The following is a 20,698-nucleotide window of genomic DNA, read 5'->3' on the forward strand; positions in this document are numbered from 1 at the left end:
GAAACAGTTTCCTAAACACATTAAAGGGTTTAGAAAAGGCAGCTGTGCTTGTAACAAGCATGTCAAATTCTCAACCCTGAGGCTGCTTGTGTTTTTCAAAGTAGAATTGAATATTTCAATTTGAAGGGATTACATACCTGGATGTATTTCATGGAGGTGATAACTACCATGTTTACATAACTAATTGCTAACTAATTGCCTATTTAAGCAGCAAATCTTGTTCCATAGCATATCAGATCCTAGAGCCAGGTGATAAGTACTTCCAGTCCCTGGGAGACTGTAGAGTACAAATTTTGATCTCCATAGATCTGCACATTAATCCTCTGTTCAACAGCTCCTGTAGAATATGGGAATAGTTTACTCTAAGGGAAGTCCATTTCACCCCATCACACTAGAAATACAGTATACTGTTTCAGTACATCACGATTTTCTTTTACTAACTAATAATCTAAAGAAAAACCTACATCAAATATAGCTGTCCAACAAGGTAATGTAATTATCCTTCTCCTGAAGTCATAATGAGTTACTGACAAATATCCTGAAAGGTAAGAGGGAAAAGGCAAGCAGGTGACTGCAACTAAGCATTACAGGTTTCCTTGCTAGTGGCACTAAAGAGCAGCTATTTCTGTGTACAGGACACAGAATTACCCCCTGCTCTCCACTATATGCCATATGAGGTAACTGCCTCAGCAGCAGCAAAGAAAGAGTAGACAAGTTATTCATTTATTTTCTTTTGTTTATTTTTTAACCTCCTAGAGATGCCAGGTACCCGAAGTGTCAAAGAGTTCACATGGACTACCATTCCCTGCCTCCACAACAGCAGGCAAAGCCAGCAGGAGAAAGGACAGAATGTCTGGATCAGGCCTGGCAGCGAGCAGGAGCCACTGTCAGAGACAGTGGAAAACAAGAGCAGTGATGGTAACAAGATCCCACTGAGAAAGAAGCCAGGGACATGGAGGGAGGAAGGACAAGCAGGAAACACATTCGAAAGTAAAAACCAGACAGTGTCAGGAAAGTGAATGGAACAACTAGAAAGGAATAAACCAGAAGAAAGAACTGAATTCTGGAGATGAATACCAAGAACAAAATCAATGCATGCACACAAGTGTGCTTCCAGCTCTCTCACTGCATTTGCTATTTGTAGGATTAGATCTGTTTTTAAAAAGTAAATGTGTCATTCACCTTCATAATGGTTCAAAACTATTAAGCCAGGGAACAGCAATTGTGCAGAGCTTAACCTTTAAAGTTCACGGGCAGCATGTGGGCTGGACTTGCTAACATTCTGGAGAGCAACAGGACAATTTATAGGAGCAGAACACTGCTTAGAAAAAAAACACATATTGCTGTTTGGGAAATAAAGTGCTGCCTTTCTCCAACCCCCTACTAAACACTTTGTGCTCAGTTTGTCTTTATGGGAGGTTGTACTTTAGCAGACCTGAATATCAGCTTCAGAAATTGTGGTCACCTGATCCAGCACTGTGCATGGAAGCCTGATGTAATTCCCATCTAGCAAGTCACACCCTGCTTAAATACTTCAGGTTTTGGAGAAGGGTTGTTTGAAGGTCTACATGTAAAGACGCTGAAATTATTTAGAAGAATTTTGTAGAAATTCAACTGTTAATTATACAGCTTCTGTAAAGAATACCCATGCAGAAAAGAAAACCATTTCCTACAGAAAACAAGTGTGCAATTATAAAGTGCTCACAGTAACAGAGCAGGAATGAACTTTTAGTATAATAAAGACAGACTGAGTACAACTTAAACACCCAATTGCTGGGCATTCAAGGACTACAGTTCAGCCTCCACTTGTAGCCAAGGAAAGCAACATTTCAACAAATGTTACAGACACAGAGCAACAGTTGCTTCATTCCCTGGAGGAAAGTGTCCACCTTAAATAAACGCAGAGACAGCAACTGGTATCTAAAGAGGTGCAGAACAGCAATGCAGACCTTCAACTGCAGATGAAAAACTCCACTTCTTGTTCTGCTTTCCCATCTGCATCCCAGCAATGCTGCTCATTAATTGCCTGCTTCCACACAAGTGATTGTCAGGGTCCATGACACAGAAATTCATATGGAAAGTTAAATAATACACGTTCTTCACTGTACATTCAGCTCCCACATTCTCCTAAATTATGCTTGGAAAACATCTGGACTATTGCTAGATTGAGTCAACCAACAGTGCAGTGAAAAGATGGCTTTACACAAAAAATGAGTGTGGTATTTGGAATATTGCCCTAATAGTAATGGGAGCTATTTGCATTGAAGGAGCATGCTTTTGGCACTTTCCAGGAATTAGAGGCAATGAGGCTGCTTGCTTGACAGTGCTCTGCTACTAAAACCATGTGCAGAAAGTATCAAGTTCATGTGTTAATTTTAGAACACATCACATCCACATAGCTTCACAGCTACTGTGAAACCTGTGACAGTCTCAAATACACAGCCAGGCAGTTTAAAACCCAAATTCCCCTCCAAACCATTAATAAATTTAACACTCTGCATTTCTGGGAGATTACAGCTATGTTCACATTATATTAGTGGAGACTGAGTTGTGTTTCTTAAACCAAATCCACTAGAAGAAACAGTCTCTTTAAAGACTTACTGCTGCTCTTTCATAATTAGTGTCTTTCTGCACATGAAAAAGCCCAAACTGTTCACCACCCAATTTTTAAATCAATTTTGGCACTGCTCTTTAAAGTGAGGGATTTATTAGCAGCAGCTGCTGCAGCAAGGTGAAACGTCAGCTCAGTTCTTGCATCATCTTATGCTGGCTGGAGATCTGCACACAGATCTCACAGCCTGGAGAATTCACTTCTCTGCTGACACTCACAAATGCAACACAGCCCTGAACACGTACCCACAATTAATGCTCTGCAACTGAGGAGCTCAGGAACTGTCACTGCAAACCCTACTGACAAAGGTCCATGGAGGAAATACAAGATTTTGAAGAAAAATTATGGTATATGAGAAAGTAAATAGGATACAAGGCCATGTCAGTTTCCCAAAAAGTGATTTGCCCAATCTTGGCTTTGGGGAACTAACTATGGGGTTTGTTTGCTTGTTTATAAATAAATACATATAAAGATCTATCTCACTCCCCTCAAAGAGGTGACTTCAGAATGGTGCCTGCCAGTTGATGATGATCTGATGATCTACATCAGGACTCTGCAATTCTGGCTGAACAGACTTAGCACTGGACTGGCCCCCAACATGATAAGGATTTGTAAAGATTTTCTTCCACGGAATAGCAAAAAGCCAAAAAACACCCAACCCTACTCCTGGTAACCAATGGGTCATCCAAAGAGAAACTGTCTAAAAGGCCATTACAGTTACTCTTTTCTGCAGCAGGAAGCCACAGTGCACATCATAAATCTGTGGCTATTTCTGCAGCTGAGATAGTGAGACCAACAAACTTCTGCTGACAAACCTTTAATATGGTTTTCCATGCCTTCTGATATATCTCTTTTTGCACAAAAGCCCTGAAGATCCCCTTGTTTTAACAGTCTTGGCTCTTCTGGCTTATTTTCAAGGTGTGAAAATGCAGTTATGGCTAAACACACACACAGGCTCCCAGGAGAAATACCCTCACAGGAACAGGCTCAAGCACTGATTCAAGATTCCCTCTCTGGGGACCTGGCACCTCCCAGATTTGCTTGCAAGGCTGAATAAACAAAAATTGTTCAACATCTGATCAATAAAGCATTGCTTAAATCTGTAGCATAAAAGCTTCTACAGAAGAGTAACACAGAACAAAGATTAACACAGAAACTGAAATATGAATTAACTTTAATTGCCAAAAGGTCACAGTTTAAAGCTTCAAAATGTACTCATGCAGTATTCAGCTAATTAACTCATCAAACACTGTTTAACTAAAGCCACTGACAGCTCCCATACCAGTCACTTGACATAAAATAACAAGGAGTTTAAGACTTGTTTTGATTCTAATTGGCAGCTTTAGTAATGAAATTACAGTCAATTCATAATTAGTTAATTTGATTTTGATAGGAGGCTACCAACAGAATCTATTATCACCTTAACTAAATCACATTATGTGCTCTTGAATCCAGTATAACTTAGGAAAGAAAACCCCAAAGTCTTGTTTCTTTCAACAAGCAACAGGACCAGACTTTCTAAGACACCAGCAGACCAAGCAGCTACCTCCACCCCATGCCTCTCTAATAAGTCATTTTCACAAAACAACCATCATTTTGTAGCCAAGAAAACAGATTTTTGAAGTTTCATTGCATTGTTAAAAAAAAACAAAAAACAAAACAACACAAAACCTTGTTACTATGTACCTACAAACAAAGAGGACAAAGTTTAAGTGCTCTGAAAAGCAGTAATGAAAAAAAATTCACAAAGCCAGAACTAGCTGACAAAAATTTTTAGGTCCACCTTTCAGTTTTTATCACAGACACAGAAAACAAAGAAATCAATTTTCCAATGCTACAGCTTTTCCAGCTGCCAAGAGTCAGCAGGGATGCTCCCCTCTGCACAGCACTGCTGTACCACTCACAGGTGTTTGCACAGCACTGCAATGCTCAGGTGCAGGCAAGGTGAGAGAAATATATCAAACACCCAGAAAAACAGAGCATTTCTCTGCTCTGATGTACTGTGCCCATCCAATTGTGGGAGAAGCTATGAACCCTGAAGTCATGACCTGACAGCCCCTCTACCTGCCAGACTATTGATTAAAGCAGTTTTTAGTTTCACGCCTGGATGTCAAACATTTTTTTCTGTTAATTAACTCCTAAAAGGGGGATATTCTGTTTCCTACAACTCAAACACAAGTGTAAGAATTCAAAGCCCTTCAAATACCTCAAATCCACCACCTTGCACTTACACATAAACACTAAGAACAAGGTACTGAATGTTTAAAAAACTGTTACATTTTCATACCTGTAACCTATTTGCTTTTTATAAACTGGTATTCCAGATGGTTAAAGAACCTTCACCTCTTGTTAAGTGGCAGATGTGGGAACAAAATTGTAGAGTATTTCCTAGCTGCCTTTTCCTGCACTCAGATTGAACCCATTGGACCCACACTGCTAAGAGCAAGCTTGGGATCCTCTTGTGAATATGTCAGTATTAGTAAGACTCAAAAAATGGTGTCATGTATGGAATTTCCAGGTTATGTTTCTCATCTGGCGATAAGAAAAGCCACTGTGATTTCCTGAATGTTTTACTGACAGACAGACAGACATTTACTCGCAAAGTATTGTCACAGTTTTTAAGTTCTAAAGAGATACAACATCTCACCCTTGAATTTTCATCCAGAGGAACATATTGGGATGCAAAAATTTTAAGTGCAGCAACAGATAGGAATGTTTTTGGTTGTTTATGTTCTGCTAAGAGAACATAAGCTTGTTGGTGAGATACACAGATGTTTTGTTCTTTTTTCATAGAAATGAAGCTCTTAAAATTTCTACTATGGACTACTTTACACAAACAAATACAGTCTTGTCACAAGAAAAAAATGCTAGTATTTTGTCATGCCAGTATAAAAGGATGATACCAGTATACTACTAAAGGAAAATAAATTCTCTTTTACAGACTCCACCTACCTAACTGAAGTTGATCTGGACTCTCATCCCATCATGGAAAAACCCAATTTATTTAGTGAACTTTCTCACAGAAGGTTTTAGACACTGACCTTAACTGAGAGTTGCACTAGGACACCATCAAGGATGTATGTTTAGACTAAACCCTTAGAAGCTGTAAAGGATTATAACAAATTATAACCAGAAAAACCCTATGGCTCCACCTTCCCTCTGTCCCCCATCTCTCACAACCAAGAACTGTGTAACCCTGGAAATAGGAACATGATACAAATTTGAAAAATAAAAATAAATTCAGCAAAACTGAGAATTAATTCAGAGTTTCTGAAAACATGTCTTGTACTCTCTGCCTGATTTCCAGGGTGATGGTGTGATGTTACCAGGCAATATTCCCTGATGTACCTGCCTGCTTGTTCAAAGATAAACATAGTCCTGAGCATCACAGCAAAACAAAACAACTGAGGCTCTGTAAAAATAGCGCTTGAATTAAAACTTCCACTTAACTTCAAAAATACAAGGTGCCTCTTTGCCCTTTTCTACTGCTATTACCACAGCATTCATTGAAATCCGAGGCAGAGATTCACTGCAACCACTTTTGGCAACGTATTTTGAAGTCTGATAAGCTGCAGGTGAGGGAGAGGTCATGGAAAGCACTGTTAGGAATGCCATTCATAAGGAACCAAGGAAAACACTTATCTTCCATGTGTTTTCACTGTTGTCCAACAGTGTGGATATATTTAAAAACTTACTCCATTAGTGTAACTACAAACAGCCAGGCTCGGAATCAACACCATTACTCCTCCCAACCCTTGAGTTTTCATAAGCACAAAACCTCATGCTTGTTCCAAATAACCCAGAATAACTTAGTGTGACATCAGATAAACACTGTGCTTTTAAGCAATAAAACAATGAATCACAAACGCTTAACATTTCAGTACTTAAAATTAAGTCAATACTTGTATCTCCCTTTGCCAAAACACCAGGAATTAATAGAGAAGTGCTGCAGAACCACTACATAAAGTATTTACTGTAACATTTTAGTGACCAAAGGTCAGGCTCTGGAAAGGAAAATTAATTCAATAATGCTGCTAAGCACTCATCTAGACTTCTGTTCTACTGATGTATAGTGAGACAGAAACCAGAACTGACAAAGCAGCTGATTTTGACAGTGTGTAATGCCAAAATTGTGACTAATTAATTAAAAAAATAAATCTTTAAATGCCTCTCAAGATAGTTCTGCTGGGCATCAGAAAAGCCAGAACTGCTGTAAAGTAGTGGCAGGAAGATCAAGTGGCAAGAAACACTGGCTTTTAAAATTAATTTTTAATTTGGTCCCTGAAACATATATACCAAAGCCTATTCCTACAGCAGCACAAATACGTGTTTTTTTCAAAATAAAAGCTTACAAAAGAAACAGGCACTTCCTCTTTGCCCTCCTCATACAAAGGGCTACTGTTCCTTAATCCAAAAGCAATCCAAATGATTTGCTGGAATTAACTTCTAACACTGGCTAATTTGTTTTTATTCTCATTCTTCCTCAGCATTTCACTTCCTTATTAAACAGCTGCCACAGAATAGCACTGTAAACTGGGAAGATGACCAAAAAATGCTTCCAGAGGACATTATACCAGAAACACTTCCTGCCCAGCTGAGAATTTGGCTGTACAGAGCTGTCTCCCACCTTCACTGACCCTGCAGGCATCACCTTCACCAATGAACCAGTAATTACAGAGTGCTCCTCTCAATCCAGCAATTACTCTAACGATCACATTACATGATAATGACTTTGTGAGTTATTCAAAACAAAGCTTACATTTAAAATTAACCAGTATCACCCCTACTTCCCTAACTTCACGTAGCATCTCTAATAGTCTGTGTTATATCAAGAATGAAACCCAGATTATTTTCTTTCAAATGCTTTCAAGGAAGTGTTAATGGAACCAGAATATAGAAAGAGGTTCCACACCAGGGCCACTCATTTTTGAAAACAGTGATGCTGAAAACCAAGAGTGCTAAAATACTAATTCCACTTGACATTCTGATGGCATCCAGCCAGGGACTCGATGCCAGAATCCACCACAGAGCTTTATTTGATTGCTTAATTGTTTTACAAGGCCAATTCGTAGACAAGCCACACTGTAAAACTTCCACATGAGAATGCAAGAAATACTCACTTTTGCAAAGCTCAAGACTACTTACAAGAGAGAAGACTGACTTTAAATGTGCAGAATTGTAGCGTGAAATCCATCTCATTTGCTTGAAGGCTAAATACCTTCTTTGTCTTTAAATAAATACAGCTCCTTCCATTCAAAGATCAAAGAACTTCACAAGCCTAACGTCCATGGCTCTCCTAATAAAGCACACCCCATTATCCTCATTTTACACATTAAAAGCTAAAGCACATCTGTAGCAGAACTGCTTTCAGTCCTGAGCTTTAATGATGAGGAAAGGTAGGGTTTGAACACCACAGTTCTGCAGCATGACTAGTGAGAATGTTCCTGGCACTGCACTCACTACGGTCGCCAGCCTGTGTTTTTTTCACAAAATCCCTTCTCTTGCAGTCAAACAGCACCTCAAAAGCAATCTTGGACAAGTTTTATCATAAACCTTACCTAGTAAAATCTGGCATGTATGAGCTTTTGATCCTGTTCAACTAAAAAAACATAAATCAAAAGAGCACATGCTGAAGGGGACAGGAATAGCCAGGGGGTAATATAATCTGTTCATCACAATTTAGCTAAAAGGTCACAGTAATGGCTCTCAGAAGCTGTTTTAAAAGCAAATTAAAGTTGTTTTAGTGAAGGTTACACAAACCATTGGTATATGTTTAATATTTTTACCTGTGCCTCCCCACAATTTCAAGTTCTCTGGTCACAATCCCCACGTTTGTTTAGCCTGCTCCTCTCCACCCCATTCCTCTCAAACTCATGAAAGCCAGCAATTGTGGCAATTCATGGACACACTGACAGACGTTGTCATCACACTCATTTATAGTCTTGTCTTAAATTATAAGGATTTAGCAGCAGTTCATAAAGCAGCTTATCTGTCAGTCAGATGAAGAGATGAGCACAGCATCCTTCACCCGCCTCCCTCAGCACAGAATCACACCGTGACAATCTGCATGTTGCCTAAGGAATAAACACAGAAACCCCACATGCCTGCCAAACTGCAAGATTTACTTCTGTCAACAGACATAAACACAGAACTTATGTCAAACACACAAAGCTGCCTCTTGGAAAAGCAGGTGACCTCAGTCTATCAGTGTGGTTTGGTGCTACAAAGGGTAAAACTTCCAAGCAGCTGTAAACCTCAAGGTGAACTTCCCGTGGTTTTAGGAAGACTGCACAAATGAACTGAAGCCCCCAAGTTTGTCTGGCCTTTTCCTTTTGAGGAGTTAAGTGTGGTCATGCTACCAGCTTCAATGCCAAAGGCACACCACAGCTATTAACCCAAAACTGAAGCAATAGGGAAACACCAGCCTGCTGAAACTGAAGTTTTAACCTCATGAAATTGAAATTTATGCACACCTTCACCTCAAGCCTCATACAGAAAGAAAGCACAGGGCGTATGCTGGGCCAGCTCACAGCAGATATCTTGCTTCTGGGCCAGTTACTCCAAATTCAGGCTTCTTTTACACTTTCAGACAGCCCTGAAGACCAGCAGCCTGGACCACTGAAAAAAGATTCACACTGATTTTTAAAGCCTTATCTAAAGAAAACATGTTTTAACTAGTATGATATGTATCTGGTAGCTGTGCTCCTCTCAAAGAAAACCACTAGACAAGCTTTTCTTTGATCCACATGAATGCTGAACAGATTCTAACATTATGTAATAGAGACCAAATAAGCATATGCAAACATAATGGATTCATTACTGATTAGGGAAAATGTAAAGTGTTTAATCATTCATAGACCTATTCTTATATGCATGCTAAAGTGTGCTCAGCCAAAAAAAGCATGTAAATTCAAAGTACAGACCTGTTATATGCATTTTGAAGAACGACTGAAGCATTCTTGTTATTCTTAAATTATAACATTTAACCCTAACTTTTGTTCATGAAGTATTAGATTGGAACATTTTACTTGGGGGAAAATTTCTAAGAATTCTTCTCCTGTGATTTTTCTTCTCTTTATCTCCTGTTGCTGATATGTAAAATCCAAAAATCTGACAGGCCACTTCCTCCCCACTGAATAAAAGTTAAAACTGGCATTATGAAGAGAAAGAAGAATACACACTTGAAGAGCTGTTAGAAAGAGAGATGATACTGAGAGGAAGAAAACCAGAAATAACATCTGAATTACCACAAGACAGCATGGGGTACAATATGTTTCACCATAATGTGTATGACTACAATGAATAATATAGCTGCTTCTGCAATGGCTTTCTGTACAGCTTCATATGCCATAACCTTCTGCTGAATGGAAAACTACTGATTAACCTGATTAATTACTGATTAACCACTTAAAGAATAGCTGTAGCTTATTAAATATAATGCTAGATAACAGCTGATGAATAAAAAACCCCAAGAACTGATCATATATCACTTTCCTACTTTCATAAAATGTATGTCAAAAGCTGTTAAATTGTACTGCAGCGTTAGACAAATATGCACAGGCAACAATTCCAGTCTCAGGACTTTTATAGACGTAACTCTTTCATTACAAAAATACTGTTTTGCATACACGTGCAGGAGTTGACAGATGCTCATCTGCAAATGAATCCAATTTCTAAACTGAGGCATGAATTTATATAAAGTTTCATTTACCAAGACAACTCAATCCTTCCGAAATGCCTGCTCTGTGCAGTGATTTACCTGTAATGAAATGTTTTGACTTCCCTCCTGTGGGTTAAAAAGAACACAAATCAGAGCAAACAAGAAGGTGAGTGGCAAAGGAAACTATTATAAAGCGTAAGTAAATTTGATGAGAAGTACAGGATGAAATAATGGGGGGCGGGAGAATCCTCTGAGAGTTGTCAAAGCGCCATTTGCAACGGGAACAAGAGCGGGGAGAAAAGCGCTTCTCTGAAGTTTACACTGACAGCTTCACTTGAAATGTCACACTGACAAGGCAGACTGTCCCAGCTCGAAGCACATCCAACCCAAACGCCAACAAGAACTCTCATCCCCTCTCAATCCTTCACAGCAAAGGTTGGAAACCGCTTCCCTGGCGCTCCAGGGAAGGCAAGGAGCGGCTCCGTTCCTGCAGGGCACACGTGCCATCCCACGGATCACCTTACTCCACAAGCACACATCAGCAGCTTAGAGCAGCTCAGGCTCTAACCCAGTTAATTCAGTGAGCAGGATCACCTATCTTTATTCCGCAGGGCTGGACGTCAGCGCGCCGAGGCTACGGATACGGATGATCTGTGCAAGTGTAGTTACGCACCAGATACGCCCGTGGATTCCTCATGGATTTATTTATGGACACGTACACATGCATGCACAGAAAGGGAGAAGACTGACCGGCACAGAAAACCCTCAGGATGCTCGTCACTGGAGGCTGGGACACGAGGTTCCCTGGTTTTATTCAAGAGCTTAAGCATCTGCTCTTGACCACTTCTTGAGGCAGAGGATGCACAAGGTGGCCCTTTGGTATCACACAGAGAGGCTTTCTGCTGTTCTCATCCCCACGGGTCCCACAGTCTGGACACTACTAATTAGCTCTTTTCTTGTGAGCACACTGTGAAGTTTTGGGAAAAAGACCAGGAGGAGGAGAAGACTTTATAGGAAAGCACTACAAGACTGTTCCAGACAGCAAGGAGAGCATCTGAGTGTATCTGCTGGCTGAAGGGTGCAGAGTTCTGGAAGAGGATGGAAGAGAGAGAAAGGCAAACAAGGAGGAAGGAGAGAAGCTGGGAAAGGCTGACATTGCCCAGCACTTCTATCTACATCACAGCCCTAAGTAATGAGTTAAAGCTCCGTTCTGAAAAAACATTTGACCTCACTGGGTTCCTATTTCAGAACTTACGCTCAGCTTACCCAAATAAAACTGTACATAAAGTCATACCCACACTGCGCTTTCCTTCACATTGTGCAAACAGTTTAAAAAAAATAGACAGCCCTTAGTCACGGGAATTATGCAAGAAGGCACAAGAGGGGGAGCGAAAAGCAGAGCCCTACGGTAGCCACACATTCCTGGAATGCCAAGGAAAACCCTGGGCGCGCTTCACCTTGCAGCGACGGCAGGGAACGGGGCTGGGGAGCGCGCCGGGCGGGCGGCAGGCGGGGAACGCGGGGGGACGAGGAGCGCCGGGCCCGGGCAGCGACGGAGGGACCCCGGGCACTCCCCCGGCCCCGACAGCGGCGAGGCTGCGGTGGCTCCCACCGCCCCGGGACCGCCCGCAGCTCACCTCGGTCTCCACCACTTCGTGGTAGGCGGGCGGCGGGTCGAAGCCGCCCCCGCCGCCTCCGCCGTCCCCGTCGCCGCCGCCGCGGGGGCCCTGCCCGCCGGCCGGGGAGCCGTGCCCGCCCGGCGGGCCCTGCCCGCTCTCCATGGGCTCGTAGCCGCCGTAGTGGAGGCCGGGCCGCTCGTTGGTGAGCAGCGCCACGGCCTCGTTGATGTCGTTCTTGGCCAGGCGCAGGGCCTTGCGGATGGCGGCCGCGTCCGAGAAGCCCATGCAGAGCAGCGTGGTCATGTGCTGCTCCTCCTCGCTCTCCATGGCCGCGCCGGGGAGCGGGCTAGGGGCAGCGGCAGCAGGAGGAGTGGGAGAAGGAGGACGAGGAGGAGGAAGAGGAAGAAGAAGAGGCCGGGGCCGGGGGAAGCCCCGCGGAGCGAGAGGCGCCGGGCTCAGGCGCTGCCCGCCCCGCGCGCCGCCATGTTGCCGGGAGCGCCGCTCCCCTCCCGCCGCCGCCGCCGCGGCGGCCGCCCCGCCCCGCCCCAGCCCCGCCCCCCCGCGCGCGCCCCGGCCCCGCCCCTGCCCCGCCCTCCGCCCGGCCCGGAAGCGGCGGCGAAGCCGCGGGCGGGGAGCGCCCGCGTCACGTGACGGGGGAGGCTGGGGGATGAATGGAGCGGCGTGGGAAGGGGGCGTGGCCGAGGGGGCGGGCGGCGGTGTGAGGGGAGCGGGACCGGGACCGGGATGGGGATGGGAACGGGAACGGGAACGGGGACGGGGACGGGGACGGGGACGGGGACGGGGACGGGGACGGGGACGGGGACGGGAACGGGAACGGGAACGGGAACGGGGATGGGAACGGGAACGGGAACGGGAACGGGAACGGGGACGGGAACGGGAACGGGAACGGGGATGGGAACGGGAACGGGAACGGGGATGGGAACGGGAACGGGAACGGGAACGGGAATGGGAATGGGAACGGGAACGGGAAGGGGAGATAGGGATTGGGGACGGGAGCGGGAAGGGGAGATGGGGATTTGGGATGGCAACGGGAGAGGAGATGGGGACCGGAATCGGGACCGGGGATCGGGGCTGGGACGAGGATATGGACCAGGGTTAGGAGCCGAGGTGGGGATGGGGATGGGGACCGGGACGGCGGTCGGGATCAGGGCGGGGAGCGGCTGTCGGTGTGTCACGGGCTGCCGGGGCTGGGCAGCCCGGGATGGGCTGTCGGGCATGGGCAGCCCGGGATGGGAGAGCGGGATGCGCGGCGCTGCCGCCGGTCATTCCGGCTCGGTCCGTGGGCCGGTGCCGGTGGGGCCGGCCCGGGCGGTCACGGCGCAGCCGGGGCAGTCTGAGGGCCGGCGGGGGCAGCTGTGCCCTGGGCTGGGGGAATGGGGTCGGCCCTGCGGCCCAGCGCTCCCGGCCCTGCCCACAGCTCCTGGCCCTGGAGTGGAGTGGCAGTGCTGGGAGTGCTTTGGCTCCCCGAGCACGTCGTGGAGGTACTGGAATGGCATTCTTTAATTTAATATTAGGAGGAAATTCAGCCCTGTGAGGGTGGTGAGGCCCTGGCAGAGGATGCCCAGAGAAGCTGTGCCTGCACCATCCCTGGAACTGTCCCAGACCAGGGTGGATGGGCTTGGAGCAGCCTGGGACAGGGAAGGTGTCCCTGCCATGGCAGGGGTTGGATCTAGATGATCTTTGAAGTACCTTCTGTCTATACACATGAAGCAGAGTACAATCAGGAAAATAAAAATTCTAGTGCCCAAAGCAGAGAGAAAGTTGTATGTGTTCTTAAACATGCGTAGTGAGCTCTTGTATTGCCCAGAAGTCAGCAGATCTGGATCTCCTGGCACTCTCCCAGGCTAAATTTATTACCTCATTGTGACAATGTATTTTCTGTGTCCAGAGGAGAGGAGGAAGGAGGAAACAGATAGAAGATTTGTCAAGATCAGTGCTGGTATCTGCATATAAACATTTGGTTTTGGAGGCTCATGTTTTCAGGCAAGCTATTTTGTATTAACAGCAACTGACTCTGGGGTTAGGATTCCAGAAACCCCTGTCTGATGTCTCAGATACAAATCACATTCAGCATAAAGGAAAGTTTCAATTGTAGGCAACACAAGCATTATTTGGGTCTCTAACATGAACTTTCAGAGCTCGGTTGGTCTTTGAAAGAGACAAACTGATAGATCAGGCTGTTGGACTGGCAGATTTTGGATTAATTTTTAGATTGCAGTATGGCACCAGTGCTCTCTTACTTTCCTGAAAAGTAATCACATCTTCTTGCTCAATCCCCTCTGAGTTGTTTTTTTTTTTTTTCCTCTAAGCTGACATTCAGTGGAATGGAGATAATGTGTATATAACTCTCATCTTCACCTTCTGGATCTTAGGAAGGTCTTTTATTCAGGCTGATCTCCAGCTACAAAAGAAATTGTTATGGCTCAGTCTTGGCAGGCTTCAGAAAAACTCCAGCACTTCAAATGCATTCAGTTAATATGCAGAATATTGACTCACTGCTTACTCATGTGACTAACATTTAAATGACACTTTCTCATTTTTAAAGGGTATTATAAATGATGGTTTAATCCCCACAGCCTAATGAAGTCAGTTGGCATAATTTTCCCCTACTAATGCAAAAAAGTTTGTAGGAAAAAGTAAGAAATTTATTAGATGTCATTACTGCTTTTAGAATTATTTCAGGGAAATTCTCCTGTAAATTTGTGCTGAGCTAATTAATGAAAAGTACACAAGTGATGGAGGAAGTAATTGTAATCCCAAGTGGCAAAGGAAGAAGAGGATGCTTTGCCATTAAATTACTCGTGCTCTGTAATCCAGCTGTCCTGAGAGAAGTTTGGGGGGATTTGAATTTACCAGTAGGTGAGAATAATGCTTGGACACAGGAGCTTGACAAAACTGACAGTGAGGGGTGCTGGTCCTCAAAGCATTTTTTACACACTTCACTGACAGCACCTCTCTGGAGACTGCTTGGAGGACAAGATCACACATTCCAGCTTAGTGAAGGAATGGCCACATCCTTTTCTAGACATTATTCAGCCTGAAAGTCCCAGTTTGCAAATGTTTTTCATGCATTGCCTTGTCTAGAAAAGTTGCAGGGAGAAGCAGAGAAAACTTGTCTGAGAACAACGAAAGGGAACAGTGAGTGATTCTCTGTGGGGCACCAGGAGCTGAGAGAGAAAAGGGAAGGAAATAAACTGAAGAGGAGGAATAAATATCCCTGAAATCTGCCTTTAGATGACTTGGAGTTTGTGCCTGTGTGGTTACCAGTTAGATATTACACACAGTTACAAGTTATTTGATTGCCTTACCATGTGGAAGGTAGTTGCTTTCTACTGACTGTGTCATATTGTGTATCCTGAGGCATGTCTGACATAAGAAACCTCTGTGTTACAGAAAAAAAAATACTTTTTTGAAGAGAAACCACTGTTTTGGTAAGTGGTCATGTTGTAACACCAACCCTTTTGGTTTGATCATGGTGTGGCCAGGTAGAATAAAAATAGTGTGAAGTGGATAACTGCAATTACTTCTGCAACAATGTTACAGTAGGTGTGTTTGAATAATTTGTCTTTTTAATGAGAATGCTTTTATGTTTTTTTCAATAAACTTGTTATAAAGCCAGTCCTGTGTTTACAGCTCTTTTGCTATTTAAACAGTGAATGCAGTGTTTCCCCTCAAAGTGAAACAACTCTATTGTTCTGGTGGAACACACACTCACAGTTATTGAATAACCTCAAGTTATTGAACTTGGAGGTTTCCTTGATGTTTATAGCTGTTGGGAAATTCCAGCCAAAATCCCATGTACTTGGAAAACACCAATGCCACCCTGATTTTGTTTCCCTCTGTCTTGTACTGTCCTAGCCATGATTGTTACATAAATACTCAGAGATTACTATAGAAGGGGCCTAAAGTTCATCATGTTGCCACCAAATCCTCAATTTCATGTGCGTTTTACCCAGCAAAATGTGGGAAATCAGGGCAAATTTTAATGACAGGATTCTACCACTCTACAGTACATAAGCACAGAAGGAGTTGTAAGAAAACTGGGACTACAGTAGCTAAAAAAAATTCCTTTGCAGTTGTTGCGTGAGGGAGGAGTGTGTGTGAGCCTGGATGAATCCAACCTCCCGTGTTTGGAAAAGAAGAACATTCTTTTTCTGACTGATGTTAATGGTTTGGGATGCTAGTACAGTTGAATCTCAGGATTTTAAGAAGGGGCTTCTGTCCTGTCTGCCAGAGGAACAGAAACACTCTCCACAGGCTGCAGGGTAAATGCTTTTTTGTAGACTTGAAATAGATCAACCAAAGAGATGGCAGAGCAATTTGTGTTTTGCAGGAAATCTCAGCACCCACTGGAGGCAACAAGGTAACTTGCTGGGGAGAAATGTCTTGTCTCTGTACCCCTAAAAATACCAAACACTGACAAGAGGAACATTTGTAAATAATATTTACAGAGGTCTCCCTAATCTTCCATTTTGGATTGGCAAGGCACTTGCTGTTTAGTGTTGCTGCCTGTTGGGGCAAAGGATATCTTTACTATATGAAAAAAGAGTATCTGGGATATTGCAGAACCAAGTATTTGTGTGGTATCACAAAGAATTAATTTAGATTTTCTGAATGATTTTATCTTTCCTTCCTTCCTTCCTTCCTTGCTTGCTTGTATTCCTTGTCCCACCCAGTCTCTTCCAGTTTCCTGTTTCTAGTATATTTATAGCTTAATGTAATAGGTGGATTTTAAACAAGTGCCTGGGGAACTAGATAATGAAAATCTCCAATAGTTACTGAAAGTCACATTTCTTATATGTAGATATGGATGAATTGTGTTTGGTTGCCTTTAGCAGAGAAGTTCAAAGTGTTTGTGTAGAGAAAAACTTCATAACCCCCCTCCGAGGTAGAGTTGCAATGGAGAAGTAATAAAGTTGATGCGCAGATGCTTTTGACTCCTCAGATAGCTGTGCAGCCTCACTCAAAACAGGTTTTAGCAACCACAGGAAGTGTGTGAGTCTGTTCACAAGCACCAGCTGACAGATTCCTGCAATACACTTCTAGACTTGGTCTGTGGTAGGAAATTTTGCTGCCCTGACAGCTTTTGTCCATTGAGAAAGGAGATTTGAGCTGGGGCAGCCGCCAAGGCTTCGCCTGCTGTCAGCAATGATTTGCACAGAGGCAGCTTCCCGTGGTTTCAAGCTGGGACTCATGCACACTAGTAATCATAATTACAATATTTAGCTCAAACGTGGTGCTTTTAAGGTGGGTATCTAACAAGCCTTTTGGGGGATGGAGGGATACCATTAGCTCCTCAACCTGTATTAATTTTTGCAACAGCTACAAACCATCGTGGGGCTGAAAGGGAAAGAAGGTGAACAGATCTTGTGGTGTTGCTGTGCCTCCTCCACAAGTCTGTCCCTGTTGTTATTCCAGCGTCCAAAGGGAACAGGAGCTGAACCATGACTGTTTTTCTGCAGCAGAAGCTGGGTACCCGCTGGCCTCCTGAATACAAAAATGAAGTTTCATACTGTTTCCCTTGAATGGAAACAGCATGACGTGAGCGTGGAAAGAGTGGAACAGTATGTTAAGGGAAACAGGGCTGAAAGGAGAGAGCAGCTGACTCCAGGGGCTGGGCAGATCCGCTCCCTCTGCTTCACTGTGTGGTTTTGTTTTCAGCTCAGACCATCTTGGGTCTTGCAACACATCTCCACAGCTCTGGGCTGGAAAATGAAACAACTGCAAGGAGGTTGTTTCTTCTTCCTGAAACAAGCTCTGCAGCCTGTGGGAAATGAAAGCTAAGGCTGAACTTCAAAACAAGCTGGAAGTACTCAGATGCAGAAGTGCAGAGTGAAGCCATTCAATAGAGTCAGATTTGGAACAGAGCCCTGAAAAAAACCTGCAGTTGTGACTAATCCATTTTTAATGCGTGTGGTTGTAGGTAAAATCACTTCTTTAAAAGATCATTTCTCTCCCTGTATTGGTTACAGTTCTTTGCCATCATTTTAGATAAATGATGTGTTGACACGTGAGTTCAGTTGCAGATGGACTGCAAGGACAGAAGTGTTTCTGATGCTGGAGAGGCTCTGCCTGAGCTGCTGGTGAAGGGGAGAAATGATGCAAACAGGATATTCAGTGTCAAGCTGCAGCAGCACCCTGGGAGACCCACCCAGGGGCAGGCACTCGAATGCTCACCCTCTCCTGCAGCCAAGTTAGCTGAGGAAACTTGACATAACAGTTGAGTGTAGAGCCCTGTTTGTGCAGGGACAGGCTCAGGCAGTGACATTTTAGAAGTGAAAGAGTCTGAAATGGAAACTTCTTGTTGCACTGAACCAGTCTGTGAGGCACCACAGAGTTTTACAGGGTAGCCTTTGGGTGCTTTTGTTTTGTGCTCGAGCTGTCCCAGCCTCGCTTGCTGGTCCCCTTGCAGGGATCCCTCAGTGCTGTCACAGAGCCAGTGGGGTTAACACACTGCTGTAGGGGTGCCTGTGACACTGTGGATGTCCTGGCTGTTGTGATACCAGCCCAACACTTACACCCTTTGCAGTCTTATAATCAGTAAAGCTGTGAATAGGAGCATGAAATCACTGCAAACACATTGACTGTGGTGGGAGAAAGCATAGAAACTGTTTAGGCAGCTAGAAAACAGCACAGCAAATCCAACTGTGATGGGATAAACTCAAAGACTCCCTCAGTCTGGCTAAGGGTGTGTGGTGTGGTGACAGAGCCTGTAGTGACACGTGGTGTGTGTGTGTGTCTGATATCCAGGAACAAAAGCAGTTGGTGTTTCCTGGTGTACGCTGGAACGTGGTGCAATGTGATAGAGCAACAGGGAACTCCTCACTGGCTTCTTGCCCTCTGCAGATTCCTTCTGAATTAGGTGCTGACCTTTAAAGCAAGACCTGCTTCTTCACTTTCTCATGGTTTAAATTCTGCACTGAAGCTTGAGAAACAAGTCTGTGAAGCTGCAGGATTTTTTTAAAAACTCTAATTAGTGAAACACATAATAGATTGGAGGGAGTCTGAGGGAGAGAATCACCAAATGGAAACCATTTTACAGATCTGGTGCCTTTTATTTTTTGTTTTACTCCATTTCACAACAGTATGGGCCTGTGTGGTGCTGGGCTTAAATCAGCACCAAAAAAAGGTTGATAATAAAAGCTGGTCCCTAGCCCTCTCCTGCTGGTAAAGGGCACCTCTGCCTCTTGATCAAAGTACCGCCTTGTTTGCCCTCAGTGATTTGGAAACCCAACGTTGTGCTCCTGCTGCCAGGGTTTTGTACTAGAACACTGCAGCTGCTTGGCACCAGCAGGATTTTGGAGGTGAGAGAGGTCAAAACAATTATCCTGACTAAAAATCTGGAGGTATTTAGGCAGAGGGGCTGTGATGGAAGAACCTCTTTCCTTTTCTGAATGTTTTTACCATTACCATTGCTTCGGCTGCGTTTTCACAGGATTTCTCCATTTCTCATTCAGGCAGATTCTGACACTTCATGCAGACTATGAAGTGCTGTCCAAAGGGCAGCTGGAACTGGAACTCAGCTCTGGGTGGGCAGCAGCTGTCCTGTGCCAGTGAGAGGCCTCAGAGCAGTGCTTCAGGATCTGCAGGTGGGACTCACACGGAACGTGAATATTTTTGGATCCATCACAAGGCTTAATTTTTCAGAAGCACGAAGAGGTTCTTCAAGGCTGTGAGAGCCTAAAGCCTTGGATTTCTCCTGCCTGCTCTGCCTGCTGGCACGCACAGCCCTGTTGTCCCATTTGCAAGGCATTTGATCTGTCAGTGACTCATTCCCAGGCTCGCTATCTGCACCAGCAAGGTGCTCCAGGGCTCAGTCCCACCCATGTATCAGCCCTGTTACTGTACCCTGTTATCAGCTCCTCTTTTCACTCCTGGGGTGCTCCCGGCCTTTGATCTGTTCCCGAACTGCAGCAACAGCTTTTCTTGTTTTTTAATGCTTTATTACACTGTGCAGGGCCATCAGCCCTCCCCAAATGCTGCAATCTCTGCTGCCTGCACGCTGCTCTCACAAGTACATCCAGGCTTTTTATGGAAGGCGTGAAATAAAACTCTTATTACCCTCAGCCCTCAAACAATCAACAATGGTGGAAATCGGTTTGCTTCAAGTTGGCAATTTCCATCAGACACTACATGGTGGTATAATGCTATGGTTAATTATTCCCTTGCTTCTCCCTGCTGCATTTAGCTGCTGCTTTTAAAAACCTACGGAGCAGAGGCTGTTTACTTCATCCTTACAGCACCTGGTGCTGTGGGCTCAGACCAGTCAGTAAATCCTCATGTTATTGAGCACTCCTGGATCCTGTCTTCCAGCAGAAGTCCCCTTTTGCTGGCCAGGCTGGACCTAGTTTAATTTGTGGTTGATTCTGTCAAAGCTAGAGACCTAAGTGGAAAGAAAGGTGCTCTGTGTGCTGAAGGACTGAAAGAGCTTTCTGTGTTTTACAGTTGATTTTTTTTTTAGAGTGGTATATGGGCAAAGGCAGAGACACACAATAATTTGCAATGTATTTGCTTAAAATCAGCTAAATTCATAGTAATTGTGGAACAAACCAGTAGCTGCACCTGAGCTGGTTCTGCTGGAGATGGTGCTTATCAGATGACCTAGCAAGACCTTGCTGGCTTGTAGGATTTGGGGCAGAAACTCCAGCATAACAAGCACATTCCTCAGAGAGCCCTCTGAGCAGCCAGTTCCTGCTGATGTGGCTGCAGATCAGTGATCCAGCTCCTTTGTCCCTGCACTCAGGGGTGGGCCTTGGCTGTGCTGTGGGGTGGAGGACAGACAGACAG

At 44.4% G+C, this 20,698-nt stretch overlaps 1 protein-coding gene across 6 annotated transcripts in view; it reads right to left on the minus strand.

Moving 5' to 3' along the window:
* The window catches only part of USP24 (ubiquitin specific peptidase 24), a 61,398-nt gene extending 48,971 nt beyond the window's left edge, over positions 1-12,427 (minus strand). For 4 of the 6 annotated variants that reach the window (XR_010366585.1, XR_010366584.1, XM_064428965.1 and 1 more), the window contains exon 1: positions 11,909-12,427. Coding sequence is in view for 4 of the 6 variants with exons in the window: in XM_064428965.1 (XP_064285035.1) it covers positions 11,909-12,217 (309 nt within the window). In the remaining 2 variants the exon portion in view is untranslated. The remainder of the gene's footprint in view (positions 1-11,908) is intronic. The other 2 variants (XM_064428966.1, XM_064428964.1) reach the window with 1 other exon arrangement.
* Between the last annotated feature and the right edge of the window lie 8,271 nt (positions 12,428-20,698).

The sequence above is a fragment of the Passer domesticus genome, chromosome 7 (genome assembly GCF_036417665.1).
Source record: "Passer domesticus isolate bPasDom1 chromosome 7, bPasDom1.hap1, whole genome shotgun sequence".
In the NCBI taxonomy this organism is placed as follows: Eukaryota; Metazoa; Chordata; class Aves; order Passeriformes; family Passeridae; genus Passer; species Passer domesticus.